General features: G+C 44.9%; 1 protein-coding gene across 2 annotated transcripts in view; it reads right to left on the reverse strand.

Moving 5' to 3' along the window:
- Window positions 1-13,793, reverse strand: part of ELMO1 (engulfment and cell motility 1) — a 526,031-nt gene that overhangs the window by 426,951 nt on the left and 85,287 nt on the right. The window contains exons 1-2 of one of the 2 annotated variants that reach the window (XM_044246377.1): window positions 836-908; window positions 439-586 (exon numbers count right to left, since the gene is read on the reverse strand). In XM_044246377.1, coding sequence (XP_044102312.1) covers window positions 439-516 — 78 coding nt within the window. In that variant the 5' untranslated portion in view covers window positions 517-586; window positions 836-908. Of the gene's footprint in view, window positions 1-438; window positions 587-835; window positions 909-13,793 lie in introns of those variants that run through there. The other variant, XM_044246376.1, reaches the window with a different exon arrangement.

Here is a 13,793-nt window from a genome sequence, read left to right on the forward strand (position 1 = left end):
GTAGGCTGTTACAATAATGCACTTGTTGGCTTCTGCAAAGATCAAAGGAAAAAGTGAGTCAAAAAATTAAGTTTTGTATTGTCTATAACAAAACAATCTGCCCATATTCATGAACCCCTACCAGGCAGGGCTGGGACGACCTCCACTGTGTCCACTGCCCAGAACCCCAGCCACAGGCCCTGCCTCTTCTCTCACAGCCTCAGACACAAACCCTGTATTGACACAATCCGAGTGCACGTTGAGCGAGTATAAAAACCCCATCCATCGCCGCTGTATGTGGTACAGAAATCAAACTACACTGCAATTATTATTGCACAGATTTTTCACCACAGCCAGACAGAGAAAGAGGGGAGAAAAAGAGCAATCCAGAGTCTGTGAAAATGCCAGAACAGAAAGAAGACCGAGAATCACCCCCACACTGCGGCGGGCATTACTGACCTGGTCGATTTCCATGAGTTTGGGGTAGGCGCCCGGCCATTCTATGGCCACCTTGACGATGTCCGCGGGCGGCGGCATGGTAAACCCCGAGGGTCCAAAGCCGGGAGAACCGGGATCCTACAGTGCAGATGGCCACACGTGTCTACACCTGATGAGGAATGACAAAAAGAAAGAAAAGTTGCTCAGTGCCGATGCAGGGTGAATTCTGCTTCATCACTTCCTGTTTTCACTGGCGGTTTTAGGTATGAGAAACGGCTCTGGGTGCAGAACTCACAGGGCACCAACTGCACTGCCAGCGGCCACTGAGGAGAGAAGACAGGGGAGGGGAAGGGGCCGATGGCCTGGAGCCCCCGCCACCCCGAGACGCGGCTCCGGCGAGGGACAGTGTGTCCCTTACCCCGGGGCTGGGCTCCACGCGGTGCCCAGGGTCTGAATGAGCTGGGCTCACTCTGTCCAGAAACACACGGAAACTTCTCGCGCTCAGCAGTCTCCGGAAGAACAGATTGCCCAGGAAGTCATGGTCAGGAAGCAGCGTTTCTTTAAAGTGTTTTCTGTGTGTCACAAATAGAGCTCCGCACTATAGCAACCAGGATATAGTGAGGAAGGAGAAATGCCCCGAGGTTCGCACACAGGCACACACACGCTCCCTCCCAAGGCCAGTGCACCCAGAGGCCTTGAAGGGGGGGAAGCAAATTGACTGATGAGGTTGATGCGGCATTCAGGAGGGACCTTGAATTCTGGCTGGAGTTAACAATGTTGCTTTCACAAAGGAAGGTAATCCACCGCTGCCTCTCCCAGATTAGCCTGTGTCTCTAGGATGACTTTTTTAACTTCATATTTTTGAACGGGTGAGACTTTTCATGTGATGCAAAACTTAAAGGTGTTTGTGAAAACAGAGCATAGAATCTCCCCTTGTAAAGTTACACACCTACCCCATGTCCACGGTCACCCGTTTCTCCAGCTATCCAGTTCTTGTGTGACCCTCCAGAATGGCTCCAAGTATACAAGGCAAATACAAAAATATATTACAGTTCCCTTCTCTTTATAAAAAAGAGGCAGCATTCCATACCTTTTTTTTTTCATTTCGCGTATTTATATATTAATACAAATGAGGCATCCTGGCTCCTTTTATAGCGGCAGAGCAGTTCTCTTTATGGAAGTATCCTACAGGATAAGCTAGTTCTCTATCACCTGGACCCTGAGGTGATTTCCTACTTTTGGCTATTATGAGACTGTGGTGAAGAGCCTATGTACTCAGCACTTTGCTCATAAGCGGGTATGACAGATGCATAGACATGAAATTGGGGGGTCAAAGAGCATATGCAGTTTTATTTTGTTTTTAAAGACTGCTTTATTGGGGCGCCTGGGTGGCTCAGTCCTTAAGCATTTGCCTTCAGCTCAGGTCATGATCCCAGAGTCCTGGGATCGAGCCCTGCACTGAGCCCTGCATTGAGCTCCACATTGGGCTCCCTGCTTTGCAGGAAGCCTGCTTCTCCCTCTCCCACTCCCTGTGCTTGTGTTCCCTCTCTCATGGTCTCTATCTCTGTCTCTCTCTCTGTCAAATAAATAAATAAAATCTTTTTAAAAAAATAAAGACTGTTTTATTTTTTTGAGGGTAGGGGCAGAGGGAGAGAGAATCTTAAGCCAGCTCTAGGCTCGATCTCACAACCCATGAGATCATGACCTGAGCCAAAACCAAGAGTCCACTGCTTAACTGACAGAGCCAAACAGGTGCCCCAAGCATATGCAACTGTGAATTTTGATAGCCATTTCCAGACATCCCTCCACAGGCCCTGTACCAGTCTACGCTCCCGCCAGCTACAGATGAGGCTGCCTATTTACACACAGCCTTACCACCAGACGGGAACATTTGTACACCTAACAGATTGAAAAATATATCACATGTACTTTTAATGTGTATTTCTCTTATTCTCTTGAGTGAGGTTGAACATAAAGAGGCAAAGTCCTCCTGTCCACGTTTCTGTGAACTGCCCAAATCTTTCATCCCTTTTCTATTGGTCCTTTCCTTTCAGAAATTGATCTGTGTATAAAGATTCTGATCAAACACGTGCCTTTGGCTCTTTATCAGACCAGCGTAAGCCTCGTCAGTTATGATCCCCATCTCAGTGGCAGCTGGACATCACCGAGATGACAGAGATAGCAGACTTACTAATGGCCACCTTACAACACCGGCAGTTATAGAAATAACTGACTCCACGGAGCTGACAAGTACCAGAAATGAACCCAAACAAAACGTCTGCTCCTTTGGCCAAGGATGATGAGGGAAGCCTGCTGTGAGGCTAATCAGTGCTAACCGGCAAAAGCAGATCTACAGAGCAGTGGATCACTCACTCATCTGACAAACAATTACTGAGCCCTACCTATTCTGTGCCAAGAGCTGGGGGTACAACAGCAAATCCAGTTGTTTATCGGCTCAAGGGATAGGGAGAGAAATGCAGTAGGGAAGGAGCATCTGAAGCATGGGAACGTGTCTGTGTGAGAGGGGCAGAAGTACACTCGTAAATAGGGAAATCTGGGAAAGCTCCCCAGAGAAGGCAGCATTCGAGAAGAGGCTTGTGAGAGGTGAGGATATGAGCCAGGAGGCCATCTGGAGAAATTATGTCAAAGGCCAAGGAAACAGCAAGTGCAAAGGCCCTGAGGCCTGGCATATTCCTGAAACAGGCAAGCGGCTGAAACCAAATAAGGGCAAAAGTAGTTCTAATAGAAGCTGGGTCATAACTTAGGAAGTTCATATTCTTGACTCCCTAGACAATCTTGGTTTACGACTCCTAAAGGAGAAAGTTAATGTCCATGTCTATCTATTCAGAATATAAATTGGTACAGCTTTCCAGAGGTACTTTTTGCAAACTGTACCAAAAGCCATATAACTTCCTATTCTCTAAGTTATTTTACTTTTCTAGAATATTTCCTCAAGAAATAATTATTCAGTTAACTATAACAATGACAACTGCTATTTTGGTTATGATTCCCAAAACTTAGAAACAACTGAATATTCTACAACAAGAACCTGTTAAATAATTATGAAGTCTCATATATGTAAGTACAAGTAGACGATCAGTACTGGAGTCTTCCTCTTCATAGCCAGTACACTCTTTTCCTCTCTTGCGAATCCTACAGACAATGTACCATATGTCTATACCACATCACTTTAATTCAGGATCCAGACTAATTATAAGCCCCAGAATAAGAATTAAGAAAACAGGTTCTAATGTGAAAACAGACTGTGTAAAGATCAGGTAACACTATTAAAAACAAAGAACACACAATCTTGAGGGGCAAGAGAATGGATAATGAAAATTAAAATGCATTTTGAGCACCTCCTTCCCCCTTCTACACAAAATAGTCTAGAATTACACTAAGAGGGGTCATCTAACCACCCAGGAATCACCAACCAAAGGTGCTTTTATTCCCCTTTAACTGGTATTTATTTCTCAAAGACTGTTGAGACCAAGCCTGTTGAACAGGTGAGAATACAATGATGTGGCTCTCCCTGAGTCCCTGAGGAGAACAAGATAGCAGAGGTGTACAAAGGAGTCATTGAGAGCCAAGAGGCTAGGGGGAGTCCCCTGGGAATTCACTTGACAAGTCCTCATGGCGTTGCCCACACTAACAAACAGCACGGATGGGGCTCCTGAGGCATAGAGTCAGGTGCACCATTGCAGAATGAATAATCCAGTCCACAGGTTATCCTCGGAAGTCCACATTTTATCCTCTTGAATTTATATTTGCTTGAGGAACAGTTATATCTAGCTCATCAGAGCCACCAGCAATAAAACTGAGCCTAAAGCTGTCGAAATTGCCCAGTAAATAGAAGGCTCGTAAATTTATGTAAACAGCCTGATACAATCATTCTTATGCAAACTAAAATTTAAGACCCTCTAGAGGGAAGTCTCTGCAGCTGGCTAGACTAGACACTCCAACCCTTCTGTCTTGTAACTCTCCAGTCCCTGGAGGCAATTGGGAAATGGGTGGAGAATGCTACAATGTCCCTGCTTGCCTGCTGACTGATTGATTTTATACCCATTTTAACAGGAAGATTCTACAACCTTAATATGCATGTCAAATGGCTTGTTTATAGTTGAGTGAATTTAATGAGAGTTGGAGGAATCACTTTTTCTTTGGGAGTTAGTTACCAAAGTCTGCGTGTCAGTTAGATGTGACTTCATAACCCTGGAGCGAGTAGAAATTTTCTTTATCATTCTGCTGAGTGTCTCCTTAGCTTTGGGCCACGTTTCCAAGACAACGGAGAGAAACCGTTCTTGATTCCATCTAGAAATCTGTCTGTCTCTACACATTGTTCTTTGCCCAAAGTTCTATATGCTTCTGAGTTTGAAAGCTCACCTCACTGTAGTCTCTTAAAGATCTGTTACATCTCTACATGTTTTCCCATCTATTTGATTAGGTCTGGGGATGCATAACGTTCCCAAATACCTGATCTTCCCCTCCCCCCTCAATTTCCCATATTGTTTTCGCTTTCAATCCCTATAATGGCTTTAAACTCTTTTATCCTATTTCTAGACTTTCTGTTACACCAGCAAACTCTATTAAGAGGAGAGAGAGAAAAGCAGCCTGAGAGGACATTCCTATAGGAGCTGAGTAATGGAAAAATGAACATACTTGCCCTGGTGAACTGTGTGTCCCCACGATTACACTGACAGAGCCCGACAGATGGGCCAGTAGAAGCCAAAAGGCAGATCAATGGGAAAGGAACACCAAAGAGCTGGATAAATGATTTGCTTTAACTCCTCTGTCCCTTCCTTCCTCCCCAGGAAAACTGTCCTCTGCCTCACTGGCCATCATTATCCACTGGTGACAAATAATAGGTTTATAATGATTATGGGAACTTCCCCCCAAATATTAACACATTCCCTGAGGTGATCGAGGCCCCTCTCTCATGATGGTGGGCTACTGTGTTCCCCTAAAAATGTTGAGGTCCTAACCCCCAGTACCTAAGAATATGACCGTATTTGGAGATAAGGTCTTTAAAGAGGTAATTAGGTTAAAATGAGGTCATTAGCAAGGGCTGGATTCCTGACTGCCCTTATAAGAGGAAATCTGGACCTGCCAGGTACAGAGGGACAACCATCTGAGGATACAGTGAGACGACAACTGTCTACAAGCAAAGGAGAGAGGCTTCAGAAGGAACCAACCCTGCCAACACGCTGATCTCAAGACTTCCAGACCCGAGAACTGGGAGACCATACGTTTCTCTCGTTGAACTCATCCAGGCAGTGGTGCTTTGTTATGGCAGCCCTAGCAAAGGAAGACAGCAAGCAAAGGAGAGGCAGATGATTGATAGAAAGACCCTTAAAATTTTGCCATTCTAGGAAGCACCATAAAAATTAAAAAAAAAAAAATCAAGAAAATATATGCAATAGCTATAGCAACCTGGTATAAATATCCTTAATAATGATCTCTTATGAATATATTTTTTAAAAACTTGCAGAACCTAAAAAAAAGGGGGGGAGGAGTCAAGATGGCGGAGAAGTAGCAGGCTGAGACTACCTCAGCTAGCAGGAGATCAGCTAGAGAGCTTATCTAAAGATTGCAAACACCTGCAAATCCATCGGCAGATCGAAGAGAAGAAGAACAGCAATTCTAGAAACAGAAAAACAACCACTTTCTGAAAGGTAGGACTGGCGGAGAAGTGAATCCAAAGCGACGGGAAGAACCTAAAAAAAAAAAAAAGTAGTCCACACAAGAGGAAATGAATGATCAATAAATACCCAAAAGATCACCCTTAATTATATTAAGAGAAATGCAAAGTAAAAGAGCAAATCATACCTTTTTTGTCCATCACACTGGTAAGAAATAAACATTTATTGGTTGGTGAGAATGTGGGCAAATAACACTCTCACACTGATACAATCAAGAAAAAAAGCAAAAGCCCTTTAAAAATAAATAAAATTACTTTATTTTTAATCCATAAGATGTAGAGTAATATATCTGGCTATTAGAAAGTCTGTTCTCCTGAAACTACTAAAGCAGGGTTTCTTAACTGCAGCACTATTGACATTTGGGATCAAATAATTCTATGCTGTGGGGCTCATCCTGGGCACTGCAGGAAGTTTAGCAGGAATCCCTGGCCTCAGGCCAGTATTAAATGCCAGTTACACAATCAAATGATCGCTTATAAATTGGAGACAATCAAAACGTCTGCAGACATTGCCAGACATCCCTTGAGGGACAAAATCGTCCCTGGTTGAAAAGCAGGGAACTGAGGTGACGGATTCTAATCCTGATTTTATAAAAACATATTATATGGACCAAATTTACAAAGTGGGCAGTGACAGTCATGAATATACTATTTTAACTGCAAAAAAAAGGCGGGGGAAGATGAGATGTAGAACAAGAATCATTTAACAGATAAAAAAAAAATCTTTTTAAGTGGCTTAAATCAAAAGGAAAGGGAATTTATATAAAATTATGAAAACCTTGCTACCATTTGGGGTCATCTTGTAACCTTTTACTCTAGGCGCATTTTCTCTCGCATGTAGCTCTAGCATGGGAAGGTCTACTGAGCCTTCCCATCTCTTCTCTTCAGGTGGCAGGTCCTATCCCACAACCAAGAGTGGGCATGTGTGGGGCCAATGACAATGCCCATCTCCCTGGCAACAGCGAATGATTGGGCCGAGGGACAGACACGTGATCCAACAAATCCAATGCTGGGGATCCTTCCATGAGGCCTGGAAGGAAAGAGTCTGTCTTCCTGTGGGGGGTTGTTTGGCAACCTTCTTCCCTCTATGTGGGGATGGGCCATCTGTGATAGGAAGGAATGGGGCAAGGAGAAGCAAAGACAAGCAGCAAAGAGAGAGAGAAGAGAGGAAAAGAGGACAAGAGTCCTAATACATTGAGTTCCAGACTCCTTAACGCTTTTTCTTCCATTCTCTGAGCTCTCCTAATATTCTCCCTAGATATATGAGCCCATAAATTCCCGGTTATGCTAAGTGAGTTTGAGTAAGGTTTCCATTACTGGTAATTGAAAACCCCTAGTACACCAACCTCATCATATCTGTTTACCGCCCTGAGTTATAATCTTGCCAGTCCCTTGAGAGACAACTGGCACACAAAACACCCACTGAAGTTACACAGTCTGACCTTGGAGCTAAATAGGAATGATATTTTATTCACTGGTTCTAGAGCTCAGATACCTGCATGCCAACATTTCTGATGGAGTCTTCATTGCCCAGAAGCTGCTTTTCCTCTCTCCGCATGACCAGGAGTCATGCAGGCATTTCAGGAATAAGCCTTAGCCCAGCAGTTCCCACACAACACTGCTTCCTTCAATATGAAGTCAAATAATACAAAAAAAAAAAAAAGAAGAAGAAGAAGAAAAGGAAAGGAAAAGAAGGAAAGATAAAGTTAAGCCTCTTGTAAAACACTGAATGCAATAATAGCTAATAATGGAACCAACTAGTTCACGTACCATATACTTTTTGTAACAATCTTATGAAATCGGTACCATTAGTAAACCATTTTACAGACTAGGAAACTAAGATACACAGACATTAAGTACCTTGCCCAAGATCTCATATCCGAATATGGAGCTCAGCCAGAACTTAATCCACTTCTGTCTGATTGCATAGCCATGTTTTTAATCACTATACCACATTTTTTGAAAAGGCTCCTTTAGTAGAGGGCTTCTTGGGTCTTTAATGTAATATACATCTACTGTGAAATTTTCATATGCAATACATAATATTTCCCAAATGGATCTTTCTAGAAAAAAAATTTTTTTTTTTTTTTGAAAAAAAATTTTTTTTTCATGGAGCAGTTTATGGCACCAGTTTCACATGGGATACACGTTGGGAACTGATGCTTTGAGACCACTTGCCTCCTTTGTTTCTCGGGGGAAAAAAGAAGAGCTGAAGAGTCTTGGCCAGATATACAGTGAAAAGTGGCAGAGAAAACTCTTTCCTTTAGTCCCATATTGAATTATCATCACCTGCATCTATGGGATTATCTCCAGGAAAGCAGCCCAATTCTTTTGAGTAACTCTTTCCAATTCACTTTGGACAGTAAAAATTCAATTAACTACAGCTTCTACGGTGCAAACGAGCAGAGGATAAACAGCAGAAGAAACGGAATATTGTATTTCTGAGAGTTTGAATCTCAACATCTCCGCTCCTGCTTTAAAACTTTGGATGGTGGGGCGCCTGGGTGGCTCCACGGTTAAGCATCTGCTTTCCTCTCAGGTCATGGTCCCAGAGTCCTGGGATCCAGCCCTAAGTTGGCTCCCTGCTCAGCACGGAGTCTGCTTCTCCCTCTCCTTCTGCCCCTCCCCCTGCTCCTTCTCTATCTCTCTCACTCTCTCTCTCAAATAAATAAAATCTTTAAAAAAAAAAAAAACTTTGAATGGTCATTTGGGACCTACATCACATAAACTTCCCACAGCCTGCTCCCACCTGCCTCTGAGCGCCACCAGTGCATCCTACCCTCCAACTGCACCCCTGCGCGCACCCCGCAAATCCGCACACAACAACTCTATTAGTCTGGCAAACGGGCTTTTCTTTAAGATCATCGATAGTCCTTCTGCAGGGGCTGTGGGGAGCTCTGCATACAGAAGGCAAGCCCCAGACTGGCGATGTCAGGATTACTGCAGACATAGGTGGGCCACGCTCCACTGAGGAAAAGCACCAAGACAGGTAGTGGCTTTCTTTCCTCCAGAAACTGCGGGCCATTTCCTGGCCGTGGCAAATTCTTGTGCCTCCTGCCTTCGTTCATAACGTTCCCTCTCCTTGGAATGTCCTTCCCTGCCACCCTTGGGTTGGCTTCAAATATTCCCGCCTAGACTTCACAGCAACCTCCTGTGCCAGCTCCTCTGAGAGATTTCCCTGACCCCACAGCCGCCCACGGTAATGAGAGACTGCCCCACGTGTCTTCTCAGGTGCTTGCGAGACACCTGCCACGGCGCCCTGCCACGGCTGATGCTATTAGTTTACAGTCCCCCAGGGTCGGGATCATAGATCTTACTCATCTCTGCACCTCCGGGCCTGACCCAATGGTGTGGCAAATAACAGGTCAATAAATAGTTTGCAGACGAGGGAATGAATAAATGAATGAATCACTTGTTCCTTAAAAGCAAAGTCAGAGATTTAAAAAAAAAAAAAAAAGTGAAGGATTACTCAATCCAATGATGCATTTTTAAAATCCAGAATTCCTTTCTCAGAAAACCTTTAGGCACTTCTTCAAGCAGCAGCTGTTCATTTGTCCCATCGGACGGGAATAGAAATAGAGGCTCTCAGAGGTGAGAATAGGGCCTACTCCAGATTTGCTTTCCTCCTGGAGGAAGTCTGCCAAAATCAAGAAGACAGGAGCTGAGCTGCTGTTTCTTCGCCCTCTGTCCTGTACTAGGAGCTCTCTTGCACTTTGGGAATCAGCATCTCAACTGTCAAGTTCATTATTTTGCAAACTAATGCACACCTTTCCTCCTTTATTCTGGTTTTTGGATATTTGTTTGAAAGATTCCTTTTCAGTGGTTGTAATGCCACTGACTGCTCCCCTCCTGCCGGCCCCCCCCTTCCAGCCCACCCCTGCTCCCCTGCTCCCAGCAGGCAAGCCTTGTGGCTTGTGATGTGTGCTGACATTCCCCAGAGGAGGAGGCAAAGCTCAAGCCCAGCTCTCTATCTCAGAACCCAGACTCCAGGCCACAGGAAATGCTGGAGCGTTTCCACCATCCCGTGAGCCAAACACTCAAAGTTTCCAAACCTGCTGATCAAAAAACAATATGTGAAACTTCTTTCTCCTTCTCTCTCCAACAACAGCCGAGCTCTAAAGGCCACCCTAGGAAATTCGATTGCATCAGATGAGCAGCAAGGGCCTCCTTCTGCGGGAGGCGGAGTGCTGGGCTGTGCCGCGGAGGGCTGCCACCTGACAGCTCAGACAGAATTAGTCATTCGGAACAGCAACACACACATAACCCAGGGCCACACTCACAGGACGCCACGAGCCTCTGCCTTTCTCCCCCTCCTCAGTCCCTCAGGTTTAGTTCTCCAGAGGAGCACAAGCTGGCAAGTCAATGTGAGGTCAGATGTCCCCGTGGGTGTCAGGCCAGCTCCCACCATGCCCACGGCTCTGGGACTGGGGAGTTACCTAACACGCCCCACCCTCGCTGTCCTCTGTGACACAGAAGGACAGTGGAACCTTCTCATAGGATGTTGTGAAAACTAAACATAGAAAGCAATGAGCTCAGGGCCAGCTAGGGTAGTATTAGTGGGTAATGATTTAGCAGGCACAGGGGACCTGGGTTCAGCCCCCTGTAGCCTCCCTAGCGAAACACACAGAGCTCCCACCGCATGCTGGTTCTTTCTCCCTTTGGCATCTGAACAGAACTAAACAAACTCTTCTGACACTAGAGAGGAATGATAAGCTGGTTTCAAGTCCCAGGAGGTTTTATAGGTATGATCACTTTTTCTTTTTACTGAGTTTCAAAAGATGAGCCTGAGTTTCCAGGTGAGACACTAGGTCAGGAGGAATTATAAGGGGTTAAGGCTTAGGGTTAAGATTCTGGAAGGATTCACCGGCCTTTCAAAGGCAAATAAACCAATGGAACAAAAGAGACCCATTTTCTCTCACCACCCCTGTCACATAGGAAAGCTCTCTAAGTATAGGGAGGTAACCAGATGGAACTTCTCCCTGCTTTCTCTACAAGGACAAGTGCGTGTGGTCTTCAGTTTTGAGAGAGTTAAGAGTCCCTCAAGATGGATGGCAGGGGTGCTGTCTACACAGAGAGGGACCTGTCTCATTAACCCTGTACAGCTTCCCAGCCACATGTCACGCCCACTCTGAGGAGTGACTTCGCACCTGGTTGTAGGAAAAGGAGACCCATCCAGCTCCCCACTCACTGACTTCCCTATCCTGTTTTCCAGGTGAGTAGCCCTAACGCGGTAATGTTCCACCCAGCAAGCTGACAGAGGAGACGCCACCCACCTGGGGCCTGATGAACTTGCTGGCCCAACCTGGGCCCCGCTGCTCCCCAGAGCAGCTGGGGTTTTACTGGGAACAAAGGCACCATGGCCAATGGTGACACAGTCCTGCTACTAGGGTATCACATCCTGGCTCCAGACAGAACTGTGAGACGTTTCTCAGCAAAGTTTCCGTTCGAAAACATGAATTTCCTCCATTTTTAGGGCTTTAGAGAGCTTATCTTTCTGGTATTGAGGCGGGAGCCCACACCCCCAGCAAGACAAACAAAAAACAAAACCTGACTTTTCTCTCTTATCTCCTTCACCTTGGGAGGCTGGGTCAAGACTCTCAGGATTGTAGGATAGAAATCTCCTCTTCTGCTTTTTATCTGTGTTCCCTCACAAGTTGGCTGCAATTTGCCTTAAGATAAAATGCTGTCGGGGCACATGCTATCCAAAGGGACAGAGGGCCACACCTTGAAGAGTTTTCCACACAAACACCAAGATCACAGTGGATCCAGTGGGCCAGCATTTGCTGCTCTTGAACAAAGGGATTGCTCTTCCACAGGCATGCACATGAATCTAGGAATTCCTTACCCTGTTCATTTAAAAATAAAAGATAAAAATAAAACTTGTCCAAACGGGAAGATGGCCTACAGTTCCATCCTGAAAAAACCAGCATTACTGATTACAGCCTGGATTTGCCAGTCTGCTTCCTGCCAACCCCAGGATCCGGTCAGGATGGATTTTTTTTTTTTTTTTTTTTTTTGGTCCCAAGCTCATTATTTCCTCTTTACTTTCTCCTGGGGAGACCTTCCCTACACTCAGTTTACATGCCCTGGGAAGAGGGGAGATTAAAAGCTGACAAAGGCAAAACAGAGGGACTTCTAACTCAGTGTGGCCATTTGCTGATTACTTTTTAAAAATTTACTTTGTGGGGGCGCCTGGGTGGCTCAGTGGGTTAAGCCGCTGCCTTTGGCTCGGGTCATGATCTCAGGGTCCTGGGATCGAGTCCCGCATCGGGCTCTCTGCTCGGCAGGGAGCCTGCTTCCCTCTCTCTCTCTCTCTCTGCCTGCCTTTCCATCTACTTGTGATTTATCTCTGTCAAATAAATAAAATCTTTAAAAAAAAAAATTTACTTCGGTAAATAAACAGGATGCTGATGATTTAAAAGTCTTTTTTAGGGACACCTGAGTGGCTCAGTTGGTTAAGTGCCTGCCGTCAGCTCAGGTCATGATCCCAGGGTCCTGGGATAGAGTCCCTGCTCAGCAGGGAGCCTGCTTCTCCTTCTCCCTCAGCAGCTGCCTCCACCCAGCCCCCACTTGTGCTCACTCCCTCAACGTTCTCATGTGCACACACATGAACTCTCTCCCTTTCTCAAAAAATAAATAAATAAATAAAATCTTTTAAAAAAAAAAGTCTTTTTTACCTGCACGCAGTTCTAGCAAACTTGGGATTCAACCTGTTAATATCTGCTTTGATAAAGACTCGGGCAAAAACCAAACCAATAATAATAAAAACAACCACATAACTAACACATACACACCCCAAAAACCCAGCTAGATTAGTTAACGAGATTGTGAAAAAAATTAGAAAAGGCTGTCATGCATCTTATCATTTTCCTATTACAATATACTCTGTCTTGCTCAGAAAAGAGGTCAGATATTATAAATCTTTGTGGAACATTTGAGATCTGCTGACAGGTCTGGTAATGGGGTCAGATTCTAGGACCTAATTATCTGAGGCATGAATTTAATGAATGAGGTCAAAGAAAACCTGATTTTACTTGACACCTAAGAATCTTACTTTTTTCATTTCTCCAAATCAAAGCTAACTGCTCCGAACTTTATAAAGGCAAGATGGCATGAGAAAGAAGACAGGTTTGGGAATCAGACAGATGTGGGTTTGAATGTGAAAATGGGTAAAGTTTTAGGCCAGGGCAGAAGATTATAAGATTTGCATTTTTGCCTTAGGCTATGGAAAGAGCACAGGGGAATGCAGCAAGAGTAGTCAGACTTGATGGAGCTGGGAAAGAAGGAGATTGAGGACCTTAGCTTGGGCTGATTTAGTGCCTTGGCAATGGAGAAGGTGAAATATTTATGAGGCATTTAAAAAATAAAAATCGGGGCGCCTGGGTGGCTCAGTGGGTTAACCTCCACCTTCGGCTCAGGTCATGATCCCAGGGTCCTGGGATGGAGCCCTGAGAATTGGGCTCTCTGCTCAGCAGGGAGCCTGCTTCCCTTCCTCTCTCTCTCTCTCTCTGACTGCTTGTGATCTCTTTCTGTCAAATAAATAAATAAACTCTTAAATAAATAAATAAATAAAAACCAACAGGAATTCATGGTACCAGATACAGTAACAAGGGAAAGGCTGGAATTAAGGGAGACCCAGGATTCTAGCTCACTTAACAGAAGAGATGGCAATGCCATT

This window comes from Neovison vison, chromosome 4 (assembly GCF_020171115.1).
Source record: "Neovison vison isolate M4711 chromosome 4, ASM_NN_V1, whole genome shotgun sequence".
NCBI classification, from domain to species: domain Eukaryota; kingdom Metazoa; phylum Chordata; class Mammalia; order Carnivora; family Mustelidae; genus Neogale; species Neogale vison.